The 13,800-nt window shown below is 50.3% G+C and overlaps 4 protein-coding genes across 4 annotated transcripts; 1 reads left to right on the top strand and 3 right to left on the bottom strand.

The window, feature by feature from the left end:
* Positions 1-723: 723 nt before the first annotated feature.
* Positions 724-1,160, bottom strand: NECHADRAFT_86090 (uncharacterized protein; the record flags this gene model as incomplete). The annotated part of the gene is made up of 3 exons (XM_003047638.1): positions 724-770; positions 821-1,004; positions 1,077-1,160. 3 exons carry the CDS (start codon positions 1,158-1,160, stop codon positions 724-726), a joined length of 315 nt encoding a protein of 104 aa, XP_003047684.1.
* A 2,650-nt stretch (positions 1,161-3,810) lies between these two features.
* On the bottom strand, positions 3,811-4,382 carry NECHADRAFT_96988 (uncharacterized protein; the record flags this gene model as incomplete). Its single annotated transcript, XM_003047637.1, has 3 exons — positions 3,811-4,017; positions 4,073-4,238; positions 4,294-4,382. The coding sequence occupies 3 exons, from the start codon at positions 4,380-4,382 to the stop codon at positions 3,811-3,813; spliced, it is 462 nt and encodes a 153-aa protein (XP_003047683.1).
* A 1,385-nt stretch (positions 4,383-5,767) lies between these two features.
* Positions 5,768-11,957, top strand: NECHADRAFT_72599 (uncharacterized protein; the record flags this gene model as incomplete). The annotated part of the gene is made up of 3 exons (XM_003047808.1): positions 5,768-7,308; positions 10,357-10,384; positions 11,069-11,957. 3 exons carry the CDS (start codon positions 5,768-5,770, stop codon positions 11,819-11,821), a joined length of 2,322 nt encoding a protein of 773 aa, XP_003047854.1. The 3' UTR covers positions 11,822-11,957.
* Positions 11,958-12,035: 78 nt separating this feature from the next.
* On the bottom strand, positions 12,036-13,266 carry NECHADRAFT_86085 (uncharacterized protein; the record flags this gene model as incomplete). The annotated part of the gene is made up of 2 exons (XM_003047636.1): positions 12,036-12,064; positions 12,105-13,266. 2 exons carry the CDS (start codon positions 13,264-13,266, stop codon positions 12,036-12,038), a joined length of 1,191 nt encoding a protein of 396 aa, XP_003047682.1.
* Between the last annotated feature and the right edge of the window lie 534 nt (positions 13,267-13,800).

The raw sequence follows: 13,800 nt of genomic DNA, 5'->3' as shown, positions 1-13,800 counted from the left end.
ACGCGGTGAACTGCTGTGAGGCCATTCCGAGATTCCAGCTCGACCGAGTTTGCTTGACGATGGAATCACCAACACATGGTTCATTCTTCGCACAACAGTGTTTAGCTTTTCTTTACATGGTCATTGCCTCAAACTACATCCTCAACCTTTCCACCACCATTCAATTTCCGGCACAGCCAAGCTTCATTTTTCCATCCCAATCTCCCATCACCTGCCCTCAAATCCAACCTCGCCAAGATGACCTCGACTCGCTAGAATCTTTACGGATAGCCAGGCCGAGCGACGCCCCGCAACCAACCCATGTCCCAAGCTGAACAAAAACCCTTGAACTCGTATAATCAGCTCTAGACCAAAAGCGCTCGGAGCAGCAGATCTCGCCTAGACACTCTCTTCTCAGGCCACCGGGGGATCCGCTTGAAGAGGACGGTTGCCAGTCACGTTCCATTCCGCTACACCAAAATCGTCGCCAACCGTCAACTTGTGGGGGTCGATCGCGGAGCTGGGATAATTCTTATTTATCCGTCTCCGTTTCTACCACCTCCGATGTTTATTTGCTTCAAAAAGACAATGGTTCATGCACTCAGGAACTGGCACATCTTGGAATCAATCTCATAATCATAACTACATGCTCAATCGTGTTTCAGAGTATACAGCATTGCCCTCACAACTACAAGTATACCCCAGTCGTTCCATCAAGCTCATCAACAGCTTATACCCAGCCATTTAAGCAGGGCAGGTATCGGGGAGCCAGGCAACGGGAGCTTGGTACTCTGCGGATTGTCAGCTTCAAATCTCACTGCCAGATCAGGGGAATACATACGGTTGCAAATGTCCTTGCCAGTGGCAATGGCATCCAGCTTGCTCTGGGGGGTAAGGCAGCTGGAACAGGCGCAGTCACGGTAGGCCAGAGTCAGGGCCTTGATCTTGCACATGCAGAGGAACATGTTGGCCTCGGTGCAGGTCTTGGCAGCCTCGTGGTTCATGACAGCAGTGAAGCAAGTGATCTGTCGGCAAAGTCAGCAAAATGTGCTCGAACCAACAACACATTTCTCGTGTTGGTTCAGGCTCTTTCTTACGGCGCAGAGGGGAGTGGCGGCATTGGCAGAGCCAATGGAGGCCAGGGTGACGGCAACGGAGGAGAGGAAAGCGGAAACCTTCATGTTGACGGTTGATGTTCAAGAGACTTGAAAGATGAGTTGAAGCTTTTGAAGAAGATGCTGAGGATGGAGAAGATTTTTTCCAGAGAGAGGAACAATGAGGCTTTATATACACGCCCGCGATGCCTCTTGCTCAACCTCGCTCATCCTTCTCCCAGAACAGCAAAGCTCATCGGACGCTCTCGCAAATCCCTCGTTCCCCACGCCAAGCACATATCCGGCGCTTAACCAGGCCTCGAGCGCAGACGCAGAAGGGCAAAAAGGCTTCATGGCACGGTTATCTTATCAGATCATCTGATAATCTAGCCATGGGCTACAGTGATCGCAACCTTGCTTGACACCCTGGTAAGCGCACTTGATTCCGCCTATGGATCCACTGGCCTTCTCAAGCCATGTACGTAAAGTTCAGCTTTCAGGGTTGACCTTTTGGGAATGGCCAAGGTTGCAGGACCGGGCCGTCGGAGAGAAAACTCCTAAGCACAAGCCCGTAGCTGACCGTTTCTCATGAGAGGACTCGCTGGTGGACATAGTTGAAAGGTTTTTGTATTCTATTGAAAGTGAATAGTTATAACTTTCTTCGAGAGACAAAACACAGTGCCAAATAAGTTTCATGGAAAGCCCACAAGGCAGTTACCGAGAACTCCGAGACCGGGAATGACCCTTGCTGAATTCAAGCTCCTCGGCATCTTCCTCAGAGTTGTATCCTCCATCACGCGAGTTTCCTCTTCTGGACGACAGGCCAAGGATTATGTTGCATCCAGGCACAACCAGACTAGTGCATACAAGGAGTAGTTGCGGTTCCTCGGCCAAGGCACACAGTTGCTTTGACCGCCCAGGTTCAGCCCTGGGGAGAGTCATGCCAAGGTAATGAAATGTGATTCTTCACTCAGTCAGTATCAACTCTTGAAATTATTCCAGTCCTCCATAACATGAGGATAATCTTACCCGTTCAGTTCTCAGTCTCTCATCTTCTGTGTATCATATCTCCTAAAGTGCCCATCCCACGGCAACAGTCGACGCCCCACGGAGTCAGCACCCGAATAGTCAACTCGATATGCAGCTGCAAGACTCCCTGCTAGCTCCGGGCTTCTACCAGGAGCATAATGCATGTCGCATCTCACGTGGCGAGTTTATCGCCATACAGGGAACAGGCTGCGGCTCTAGTAAAATTCACGCTTGCTGAGTGAGCTTTAAGCAACAGGATTACAGTATGAGACATATTTCTATTACTCAGTGGCTGGTTATAATGAACATGTGAACCAAGTCCTAGCCCATCTACAAGGCCTAGTACTCAAGGAGTAACTCACCTCCAACTTGTCTAAGCGCCTAGTAGATCAGCCTCTCGGGCCCTCGGCTCCATCCGGTTGAAGCTATTCACGCTCAGCTGCGGCACGTCGGCTTAGCGTCATGCAGTGGCGGGTTTCGCCAAGTCAAAAGGATCACCTGTGACAAACAAGGATGTCCAGACAATACCTCCCAAACCCACAAGATCGTCACCAGAGACGGGATCAACGTCATGATTTTGATTGTGTTGGTTCGGTCACATTGCATATACTCTATCTTGCTAGGTTCCGGATTGTCGGGAAACGAGTTTCGTTGCAACGGGAGTCGGGCCAAGACTTGTCGGTGGAACGCTTTTGTTGCCGTGGGATGGCTGGACGATAAAGTGGATGGTAGGGTGGCCGCCCCAGTTCGTGCATGAGAGACTAGACAGGATATGCATCCAGCCCGTTGAGGGATCACTAGTGAGGTGGAAAAATATCGTCCTATGGACTCTTGTTGTCGTTCGACAGTTGTGCTGACCGGGGTACAGGACTAGTGATTTCAAACAAGGAAGAAGTCGCCGCACTCGCCCGTCATCACTTGGCTCTCAAAGGGACCGTGGACAAGTCCTACTTTGTCTCTCATCAGAGTCTGAGAAGGTCATCCATACTTTCCCCCTAGCTAAGCTAGAGTAGGGAGGGATTGGAACGATCATGTCCATGTATCTTTAGGTCTAAGAACCGTTGGAACTCGCTTTCCGATCCCTACCAGTACCGACGGGGTTATTCAGCTCAGTTGGCTTGTTGGGGTGACTGGCATTCCCTCCAATTGTTGGTAATTTACGCAGCTATGCTCCGTTTTTTGAAGGACCAAACTCTTCTAAGTGTGATCTTAGGCACCGAGACTCCCCTCCTAAATGATCTTGGCAAACATTCATTCCCTCGCTTCTAAGACTCCCCTTATGGCCTTCGCACTGAAGTGATGTTTAATTAGACGTTTGCCTTATCGGGATGATTTCCTGTTTCGGTGTGCTAGTCGATCACCGTCGGGAGCATCCGTCCTGCTGCTTCCTCTTAACATGCTGCTTGTACGGTTGTACCTCCGGACCTACCTAAGTACAATACTACATATGCACCATATATAGGATCCCTTTCAAGGTGGTATGGCAATTTCGCCAAATGAATGAAACAATTGAAACCGTCTTTATTGGTATTATAGGTCGCCATGCAGAGTAGGTCACTACATAAATGCGGTACACTTGAAAAGGGAATACGGCCATACTGATTCCATTCGATTTGGTTGTGTATCAGTCAAGATGGGCCTCAAAATCCGGAGCAAGACTAATTAAAAGTAACTTTTTGGCATTCATAGCCAGACTCTCTTGTCGAATTCACCAGTGCTCAGGACCAATCTCCACTGTGTTGACGTCAACGTCACCCTTGAACCATCGCTGCTCATCCGCAATTTTGACGTTGTTGCCGCTCATCTGCCTCTTCTTCATGAGGCCATTCTCGTCAAACGTCCAGTCCTCAAGGCCGTAGCAGCGCCACCACTGGTTATCGTCGTCGTGGAATTCATACCAGAACTGGACGGCAATCTAGGAGACAGTTGGAACATGATACCTAGAACGTAGGCAGAGAATTTCGACTTACTTTGTTGTCGGTAAATGCAAAGAGCTCCTTGCGCAGTCTGTATCCATGCTCCTTGTTCCACTTGTTGGTCAAGAACTGCTCAATCTCGTCACGGCCCTTGATAAAGTGATCGCGATTACGCCAGATGGAGTCGGGGGTGTAAGCCATCTTGACCTTTGAAGGGGTCCTGGAATGTCACAATTAGTTCCGGTTCTTTTCTTACGCACGTAAACGAGACTTACATGGTGTTCCAAGCATCCTGAGCAGCCTTGACCTTGATTTGGGCCGTCTCCCTGGTGAACGGGGGCAGAGGAGGTTTTTGTTCAGCCATCGCGAATTAGTTGAGTTGCTTGGTGAGTATTAATGCAGATCAAAGTGGATAAAAAACCTCTGAAGTCAAGCTGGCGGGCTTTTTATATGCCCGACTTTGCTCTCGGCGTGATCGGGATTGGGATGACGCGCCCTTGGTGTGACTGGAGTCCACCCCGCAGAGCGGCACACGTTGCGGCAAAAGCGGCCTGATATGCTTTCTCATGATGACTGTTTTTTATAAATCATTTTATTTTTACCATATTTCAGGTTTTATATAGCAGTAGTATTGCTTGTATAGACGAATGTCCCGTCGCCGTAGTTGGTCACTGTCGAGGTACAAAAATCTGAGTCGCAGAGATTGCCATAGTTGACAAGAATACACATGTCGGCAAATATAGATGCACTAATTGGACCAACGGGTGCAACCGGCCATGATCATTTCATCCTGCTTATCGTCTTCTGGGTCATATGCATGAATCCGTAGCTATGTCTCGTCTCACTGGTGCGTTGACACGAGCTCTCCACATGGTGTGGCTTGAATGTGAAGAAATCAGACAAGTTTCGGTTTAGACAGTGCGAGAATTCAGTGTATAGATTCTATAATATAGTATTGAGCTAGTTAATGAAGAAACATATAAGTGTTATCTCCAGACGACGCGTGAGATAAAGATGGGGCTTGTAGGGAGATCATGCCACTTACACAAGCGTCGAACATCGTAATCCAAGCAGACTTCAAATTAGTCAATTAATTCACAGATTGGCCTTTCCCAAATCCAGGAGATATAGTTATACCGGTCCAACAGCCAGGTTAAGGACCCTCATCAGGAATTGGCAGTTTGAAGCAATCAACTCGAGGTCCATTTCACCCTGCGGCATTGGAATCAACCCGTTTCGTCTATGAGCGCCACTTTGAAGAGAAGGTCCTCTTCACGATCAATTAGAGCAAGAACCGGGCTTCTGGAAGACCAAAGGTCAACTTTGCCCTTGCTCACTAATTTCCCTCTTCACCAAGGTGATATTCAGGGACACGCTCAGTCCCAACTAACACCCCTAACACGGCACACGGCAGGCTTGATATTACGCACCAATGCAGTGGGTCAATAAGGCTGAATTACACTTAAACAATCGCCCAATTTTCTGGAGCCTGCGGATCGCGTTCGAATGCACTTCCCATCTGGGAAAGTCTAGTGACGTGTGTTGGCTGAGACCGGTCAGCACTAGCCTCCAAGCCTGCCGCTATCCGATGCACGGAACGCACGGCAGTGAGACCAAGTGAAAAGCACGATGATGTAGGCGGTCGTCACTTTACATCATAGCTAGGCTGAGGATATAAGATCTCACGATGGCCTCTGTTTCTTGGCAGCTGCTCTGGAGTTCATCTGTACTCATTTCAGCATCGACACAATGGCAGGATATCTGAGACTTCTCATCTCTATTTCCTTATACTCTCTTCTTTTCACGACAGCCATCGCTTCTCCCCGCGCCACCTCAAAGAGTCATGATTCTTCACCCTCTGTAAAATGGGGTGCTTGTCCTAAAGAGGTTCTCCCTGGGGTCGACTGCGGTACCATCGACGTCCCCATCGCATACCATAAAGGCAACTCGACCGCTGCAGATGGAGACAAGACAGTCAGACTTGCTCTGGTCCGTCTGAACCACACGGGCAAGGCCGACAAGCCCAAGCAAGGCGCGCTGTTCTTCAATCCCGGAGGCCCCGGTGTATCCGCTGCGTTCCTCGTTTCGGCGGCCGGCACGGGTTTCGTCTCACAGCTTGAGTTTTCCAAGGACCTGCGAGAAAATTACGACATTATTGGTCTTGATCCCCGCGGTGCAGGCTTCAGCACACAGGTCCAGTGTGATCCCAATATCTTCAATGAACGAGTTGCCACCTTTGTCGAGGATGAAGCCGGATACAAGAAACTCCTCAACTATAGCAGACGCTTGGGTGAAAGCTGCGCCAAGCTTACTGGTCCTTTGATAAACCACCTCGACAGCATCCACGCCGCCAAAGACCACGAACTCGTCCGCCGCGCTCTTGGCTCTCCCAAATTCAACCTCCTCGGTCTATCTTACGGTACTTTGATAGGCACCCAGTACCTAAACTTGTTTCCCGAGACAGTCAGCCGCATGTCCCTCGACAGCTTAGTAGACCTAACCCAATCCGAGACGATGACTCTCCTCACAGAGACGGTCACGTACGAGACAACGCTGAACAAATTCTTTGACTGGTGTGATCACAACTCTACATGTGCTCTGCACGGCAAGAACACTAGCCGCACCTTTGACAAGATCCTCGCCCGCGCCGATTCCAAACCGATTCCTGCCCCAGGCTGCAAAAAGACGTGCCGATCCAATGTCACTGGCGAAGAGATCCGATCCAACGTTCAAAACTTCCTCATCTTTGTCGACCTTCCTCTTGGTGATAACTGGATCGCACTCGGAGAAGCATTGGCAGAAGCCAGCAAGGGAAATGCAACAGCCCTGTCAACAACGCTCCAAACCTCACGCATCGCGACCGACCTCACCGGCGAATCTCCCTACGCATATCTCGCCATTGGATGTCAAGAATGGAAGCATCGGTCCCGGTCAGCAACAGACTTTAAGCAAAAGCTCCTTACAGCTTCCGTGTTTGCCCCCACGACCCGGGGTGCTTCACAATCATACTACTATCAGAGCAACTGCATAGGCTGGCCAGCTCCAGTGACTGATATCAAGGCACCCTCAGCCAAGAGTACGAAGGAGGCCCCGACTGTTCTGTTAGCAAACTCTGTGTATGATCCTGATACCAGCGTGGCTTGGGCCCAAAGTGTCAGGGAGCAGTTGGATCACAGGGTGAGCATCACAAGGAACGGCTATGGCCATACGAGCTTCTATCTTCATGGCGATACTAGCAAGGCTTTGGAAACATTCCTGGCAAGTGGAAAGTTGCCCAAGGATGGCACAGCGTACAAGACCTGAGTGTGTGCATAGAAGTTGCCAAATGGATTAGCACAAACAATTATCGTCTTCTATGTTTTCTTTGCTCCTTTATGATCATAACGCAATCATTTAAGTTTTAGAGCATTGTACATCTCGCTAATTGGAAAACAAATGCCTAATTTGCTGTCTTGCAATCATGCATTACACTGCCATGGTTAGAATGATCTTCAAGATAGCCACAGAGAGGTTGCTTGCTGAGAGGGTGTAAGAATAGTTATCATGTAGATACCTGAATCTCCAGTCCTGCTGTTTCCATATCTGAAAGTCAATTTATAGTTAACCGTATGCCGACACCTGGTTCATTTCCTCACGTGCATTTGCCAACCATGCCCCTGCGACGACGTGCAGAACAAATTTCCTCTTTCTTTACACCTCCACTTCCATCTTATCTTGATCCTAATCAGGGCTTCAAACTTCTGCTCTTTTGGGATTCCCCGACTTGAACTTGGGCCTTTTAGTGAGCCCTTTTCCCCTGTGCCCTTGATCTCGAGTCCTAACTCCCTTGAACAGATGTGGAATATGCCAGAAGATGTTGATCTCCTTGGCGGGGGCCACAGGCAAAGATGGCCAGTATGATGCGCACGTACATCTTGCCCAGATGGTGTCTCTTCTTAGTCCTCCTCCAAAGCAAGTGGTCGAAACGGAGCAATACTCCCGAAAGGCCTACCCCAGGGGAATTATCGCAAACTCACGGGGTGGAGCATGTGCAACGATGAATGAATGTTGGGGAGGTCCTTCTTCGGCGAAAACGGGAGGTTCAATCACAGCCTCCCTGCTTTGCGCATGAAAAAGACATTTATATTCAGTCTTGTACCAGATGTATCAAGCAGGCCTTATCCGAGAAGGCAATACATTGAGTGGCATGGCCACTGAACTGACAGGCCAAGAGAAGGACGACTTCGTCGATTTTGCTGGAAACATACTACAGTGGATATCAGAACTTCAGAAGACAGGCTGACCGCCAAAGAACTACAACATCATCCATTCCTCGAGGCGGTGGATAAACATTCTAAGAAGGATTAAGAGAAAAAAGGCCAGATCCCAGGTTGGGCGTTAGTAAAAACGCAGCTCGGTACAAAAGGGATAACAGGATTGAGCCTAAAGCACGGCTATTCCACAAAAGAAACTATGGATCATCCCAAATATGTCTCCCCAAAAGCCTCTAAGAAAGCTCTTTCAAGGGAACCCCAGCGTCATTTGGAGAGTTAGGTGGGATCGCTCCTAATCAACCCCATGCTTCGGTCCCGAGCCGTCAATCCCATCTCCGGGAACATTGCCAATAAATCTCTCAGTTACCAAGTGGAGGTCGTTTCGCAATGTTCTCGAATCCCGGGGGATGCATTAGTGCTCACGACAACCAGTTTCCCCTTGTTGTCTAGCCTTGGAGTTTGGTATGAGGGAATAACTACCTTGCGCCCGGTAAATACGGCGAGCACTCTGTATCGTGACAGATGCCAAGCCAAACTCTTGACCGCATCAATTGCATTCAAGTCACTCGTTAAACTGAATATATATCATGTTGTCGTTTCCTCTTTCTAGCGGCGCAATCTTGCCAACAGCTCCTTCATCCATCACACAGGCTCAGTTGCAATGAGACTCTTGATCCTGGCTTTTGCCAGTTTCGTTGGCGCATCAACAATTCTTCAACTCAATGACACAACTTATTACTCCCCCGACTCCCCAGTTGGGTCTGTTCAAATCGGAAAATCATCCCGTCTCGACAATGTCCTTCCTGTGACCTATATCAATGAATTCCCTTCATCGGTCCAAGGTCTCCAGAACAAGATCACTGAGCTTCTCGACGGCGACGATGTCATCTCAAACTCTTTCCTCTCAACACTCATTCTCCCCTCAAATTCCCATTTATCGAGCGAGATCAAGCAGTATCTCAAGTCCTCGGGCACGAGCACATTCGTATCAACCTCTGCTGGAAAGTTGCCGTCTGGGCCATACTTCCTGCATCCCTCCGGCCAGCTATCTCGAGTCTACAGGCTCTACCTTGACTACAACATGGCCTTTGTCCAGGGCGTGATTGAGGGCCCAGACGGAGCGTATCTGCCCTCCACCGCTAGTGTTGGCGAGAGCGTCAACGCAGCCATTAGCATACCTGTCCCGTCTCGCCATTACTATCCAAAGCCATCTCCAAAACGGCCGCTCTCAGGACTACGACTGGGGGTCAAGGATATTTTCGACCTCAAGGGCATAAAAACAGGCGCCGGCTCTCGAGCCTACTTCGATCTCTATCCGCCCGCAGATGAGACAGCATCGTCTCTCCAGCGTCTTATTGACCTTGGGGCTGTCGTCGTCGGAAAACTCAAGACGGCTCAGTTTGCTGCCGGTGAGGTGCCCACAGCAAACTACGTGGACCAACTTGCACCTTTCAACCCCAGAGGTGACGGATACCAAAGTCCTTCCTCTTCTTCCTGCGGCACAGGTGCCGCACTGGCTTCGTATGGCTGGCTAGACCTCGGTACAGGAACTGATACCACTGGCTCCATCCGAGGGCCATCCATGGCGAATGGACTGTTCGGGCTCAGAGTCACAAATGCAAGCCTGCCACTTGATGGAATCTTGCCTGTTTCCAGCAAGATGGACACGCCTGGTTTGATTGCCCGAGACGCAAAGTTGCTACGGACGGCATATGAGAACTGGTTCAAGAGCAAGTCCAACTACAAATCATTTCCCAAACGCATCGTTTTGCCCGAAGAATCCTGGTCGTCGTCCAACATGACGTCCAGGCCCATCTTTGACAAGTTCATCAAAGACCTCTCTACCCTTCTTGGTGCCAAAGTTGAGCGCGTCAACACAAACAAGTCATTCATCCAACATACAGGCAACAAAGAGGGAATCTCTGCCTACATCAGTGACTATCCTCTCGTTCTTGTCAGGGATCAATGGCGGGCCCTCGGTGAGCCTTTCATCGCCGATTATCAAGAAAGGTTCGGAAGGTTCCCCTTTGTTAACCCTGTTCCACGCACTGGCCTCGCCTTTGCCGCTCAAATTGATGAAAGCAGCTACGAGAAGGCAGCTCACCATCTCGACGTCTACAAAGAATGGTACACCTCACAGCTAGTACCGACTTGCGAGGATACCTTGGTCATCTACCCCCTTGGCACTGGAGCCGAGTTGTACCGGGATGGATCACTCAACACTTCTCCCCCTACGTTTCTACCACCGGAGGCACACACGCTACAGGCCGCAGCAGCTGGGCTACCAGATTATGCGGTGCCTATTGGTGTTCGGACATTCAACTCGAGCGTGAGTATGCGCCAGGAGGAGCTTCCGGTGAGCGTTGGCATTCTTGGAGGTGCCGGATGCGATCAGATGCTGCTAGATCTTATTGTCAAGCTAGGGGATGAGTTGGATGGGTTTCACGCCGTGGTTAAAACTGGAAGAACTATGTGGTAACGTTAAAAGCTCGATAGCTGGTAAAGAAGGTCAATGCAAAACCCGCTATAAAGAAACCCTGTCCTAAGATTAAAGCGCAATTGCGGCAAGTGGCATTCCGGTATTTCTCTACACACTTCTAGAAAACTCTTATCTTAATAAAATCTCGGTCAACACACCAAATTCGTGTCTTCCGGCTCGGCCCCACCCTCGGCATCCCACTCCGTCCGCGCGGGGTCGAATTAATTCCGACACGGCCGGTCGCTTATGTGATCAACCGGCTGCTGATGTGATCAAGACCGGGGATGAGCTGCTACCTCCGGGCGTTTAAAAGTTGAGGCGGGTAACCACGATTCCATCCCACCATCTATTGATCCATCCCATCCATATCGACAAATCTTACACACCAACTTGGACAAAATGACAAAATTCAAGGTCACCGTTACTTCAGACACCGTCTGCCCGTGGTGCTACGTCGGCCGCAAGCAGCTTCAAGCCGCTCAACGACTCTGGCAGCAAAAGCACCCCGAGTCCAACGACACCTTTTCCGTTAGCTACCAACCCTTTCAGCTTCAACCAGACTGGCCCAAGGGTCCCACTTCAAGCCGATCCAAGCAGCAATTTTACGAAGAAAGATTCGGCAAGGAACGCGTTATCCAGATGCACAAGCACATGAAGGGTGTGGGCGAGGCGATTGGCATCGACTTCCAGTTTGGCGGACAGACTGGAAACTCGAGGGATTCGCACCGCGTGGTCCAGCTGGCCAAGAAGTACGGCGAAGAGGTGGAGGGCAAGGCCCTCGACGGGCTATTCGCCGCATACTTTGAGCAGGAGCGCGATATCACCGACTACGACACCCTCAAGAGCGTCGCCGTGGAGGCGGGCATCCCGGCAGACGACTTCCAAAAGGCCATCGTCGACAGCGACCAAGGAGGCAAGGAGGTTGACCAGGCGGCGAGCGAGGCGCGATTCAGCGGTGTTTCCGGTGTTCCCGACTATGTCCTCCAAGATCGGTTCCGACTGCAGGGCGCAAACAGCCCCGAGAGCTTTGTCAGCGTGTGGGAGAGGATTAAGGCGTCCGAGGGTTCATAGGTGTGTCTTCTTCAGACCAGGCGTTTAGGGTGATCGGACTGGAAGAGCACCTCTGTGCGTTTCTCCAAAACATCGTTCCAAAGTCGTTGGCCTTCAAAGCCAGGGACGTAGAATAATAGACCAATTTCTTGACTCGTCCACCAGCTTGCTCTGTCCATGTTGCCTGAACCCAACACGAGATACTCGTCGTCCACGAGCGTCATCTTGAAGTGGCTCACGACTGGTTCATCCTCCATGTCCCGTCTAGCTTCGAGTTGCTTATAGTAGAGAATCTCCAGTTTACCGGGCGCCATCGCCTGTGCTTCCGGATCCGACGGACGCGGCTGGTTGGCCAAGGCATTGTACCTCTGAATGAACTTGCGTAAACACCAGGCGGTAGTAGTACCAGCAGTGATAAGCTGCTCGATAAGCATCATACCCTTGCTCGTTCTGATTTGCACGTCCACACCTCGTGCAAGCGCCTCCAAGAGCCCTTCAACCACAGGCCACGACGTGACGTTGGGGGTAAGAATAGTGATTTTTCGCTGGGCATTTGCGAACAGGGTTAGAAGGGCGGCGTTGAGGGGAGTCATTGGCGGGTTTGACTGTGATAGGAAGGGAAAGAAGGAGAATCTGGGGTTCCGATGGTGTGAAGAAGGGAGAAAGATGGTTGGCACAGGGCCAGTGGTGGGAAACTCGATTGATTGCGTCGCTGTTTCGTTGTCATTGGTCGAGTTGACGGTATTCTCGGGGAGACGAGTTATCGATATCTCATCATGGTCATCATCCTGGCGAGAGACCTTGGTTTCTCCCCATACCCTCTCGTAAAAGGCAGACAGACGATCAACAATGTCGCCCTCAACCTCAACACAGCCCTCAAACCACCTCTCCCAGCTAACATTGCAGCTCGGAACCCAAGCCCTCTTGCCATCTACAATCACAAACTTGGGGTGCATGACGCTAAACGGGGTAAAGAACAGACTCTTGACCGTCAGCTCGATGCGCGCGTTCTGCAGCACGTCCTTGTCCGGGAGACCCAGCTTGGGCCACTGCAAGGGAGGATAAACATAGCCGTCTCTCGAAGCAGGATGGAACAATTTCTGAAATAGACCGCGAGAAGAGAACCCAATCGTGATTTTGAGAGGTGACTCGACGTTGGCTTCTGCACGTGCAGCGGCAAGCTGGAGAAGGGCTTCGCGGATAGCATCCAGAGACGGAGAGTCGGCCCAGTAGCAGGTGATGAGCTGAACAGAGTGTTTGGCGCTGAGAATGGCGGGAAGAAGAGCGCGCGTATAGATTGAGTGACCTGTTCCCACGTACAATGCCTTGGGCGAGCTAGTGGTGACGAGCGAATCGATGTTATCAACGTGGTGGTTTGGAAAGTCGTCTTGCTGTTCATCGCGACGCGACTGCAGGAGTTGTTTCCACGGTCGCACAAACGATTGGGGAAATTCGGCAGATGTCATTTTAATGTTGAAATGTTAATTACGGATAAAAAGAGAAGTAATTCATGTCAAGAGAGGATGTTGATGTTGGTCAAGGGATCAAGGAAATTGGTGTTGGCGGCGCAGCAGATGACGCGGGAGACATGGATAACCTGGGGAGGTGCCAAGTCATGATCCTTGGAAGATCCACGTGGGACGAGATTGAAGAGAGTCAGCATAAACAGGAGACTTGCTGTGCGAGACAATTCACCATATTTACATATCGGATAGCATTTATTTGCCATTTTAATAGCCATATAAGCTGTTTGTCGCATCCTGGACCCTTGAGGCTGGAGAAGCTGGAGTACGGGTAACCTCCACGTACCGTTTAGTAAACGCCACAGAGGAGACCGTTGACGAAGAGCAACAACCAACGCCGAATCAATTAATAGTAAAGATCAAGCTCAATGACAATAGAGAAATCAATTCATTCTCCATCTAATGATTCTATTTATTAAATTGCACTACCCAAGTCAGACGTTGAGTCGCATTCACCTTTAGTAATCTCGCTCACCG

This window comes from Fusarium vanettenii (assembly GCF_000151355.1).
Source record: "Fusarium vanettenii 77-13-4 chromosome 10 genomic scaffold NECHAsca_14_chr10_3_0, whole genome shotgun sequence".
Classification (NCBI taxonomy): Eukaryota; Fungi; Ascomycota; class Sordariomycetes; order Hypocreales; family Nectriaceae; genus Fusarium; species Fusarium vanettenii.
The sequence above is the reverse complement of the archived record's forward strand: the minus strand, read 5'-3'. Positions and strand labels throughout refer to the sequence as shown.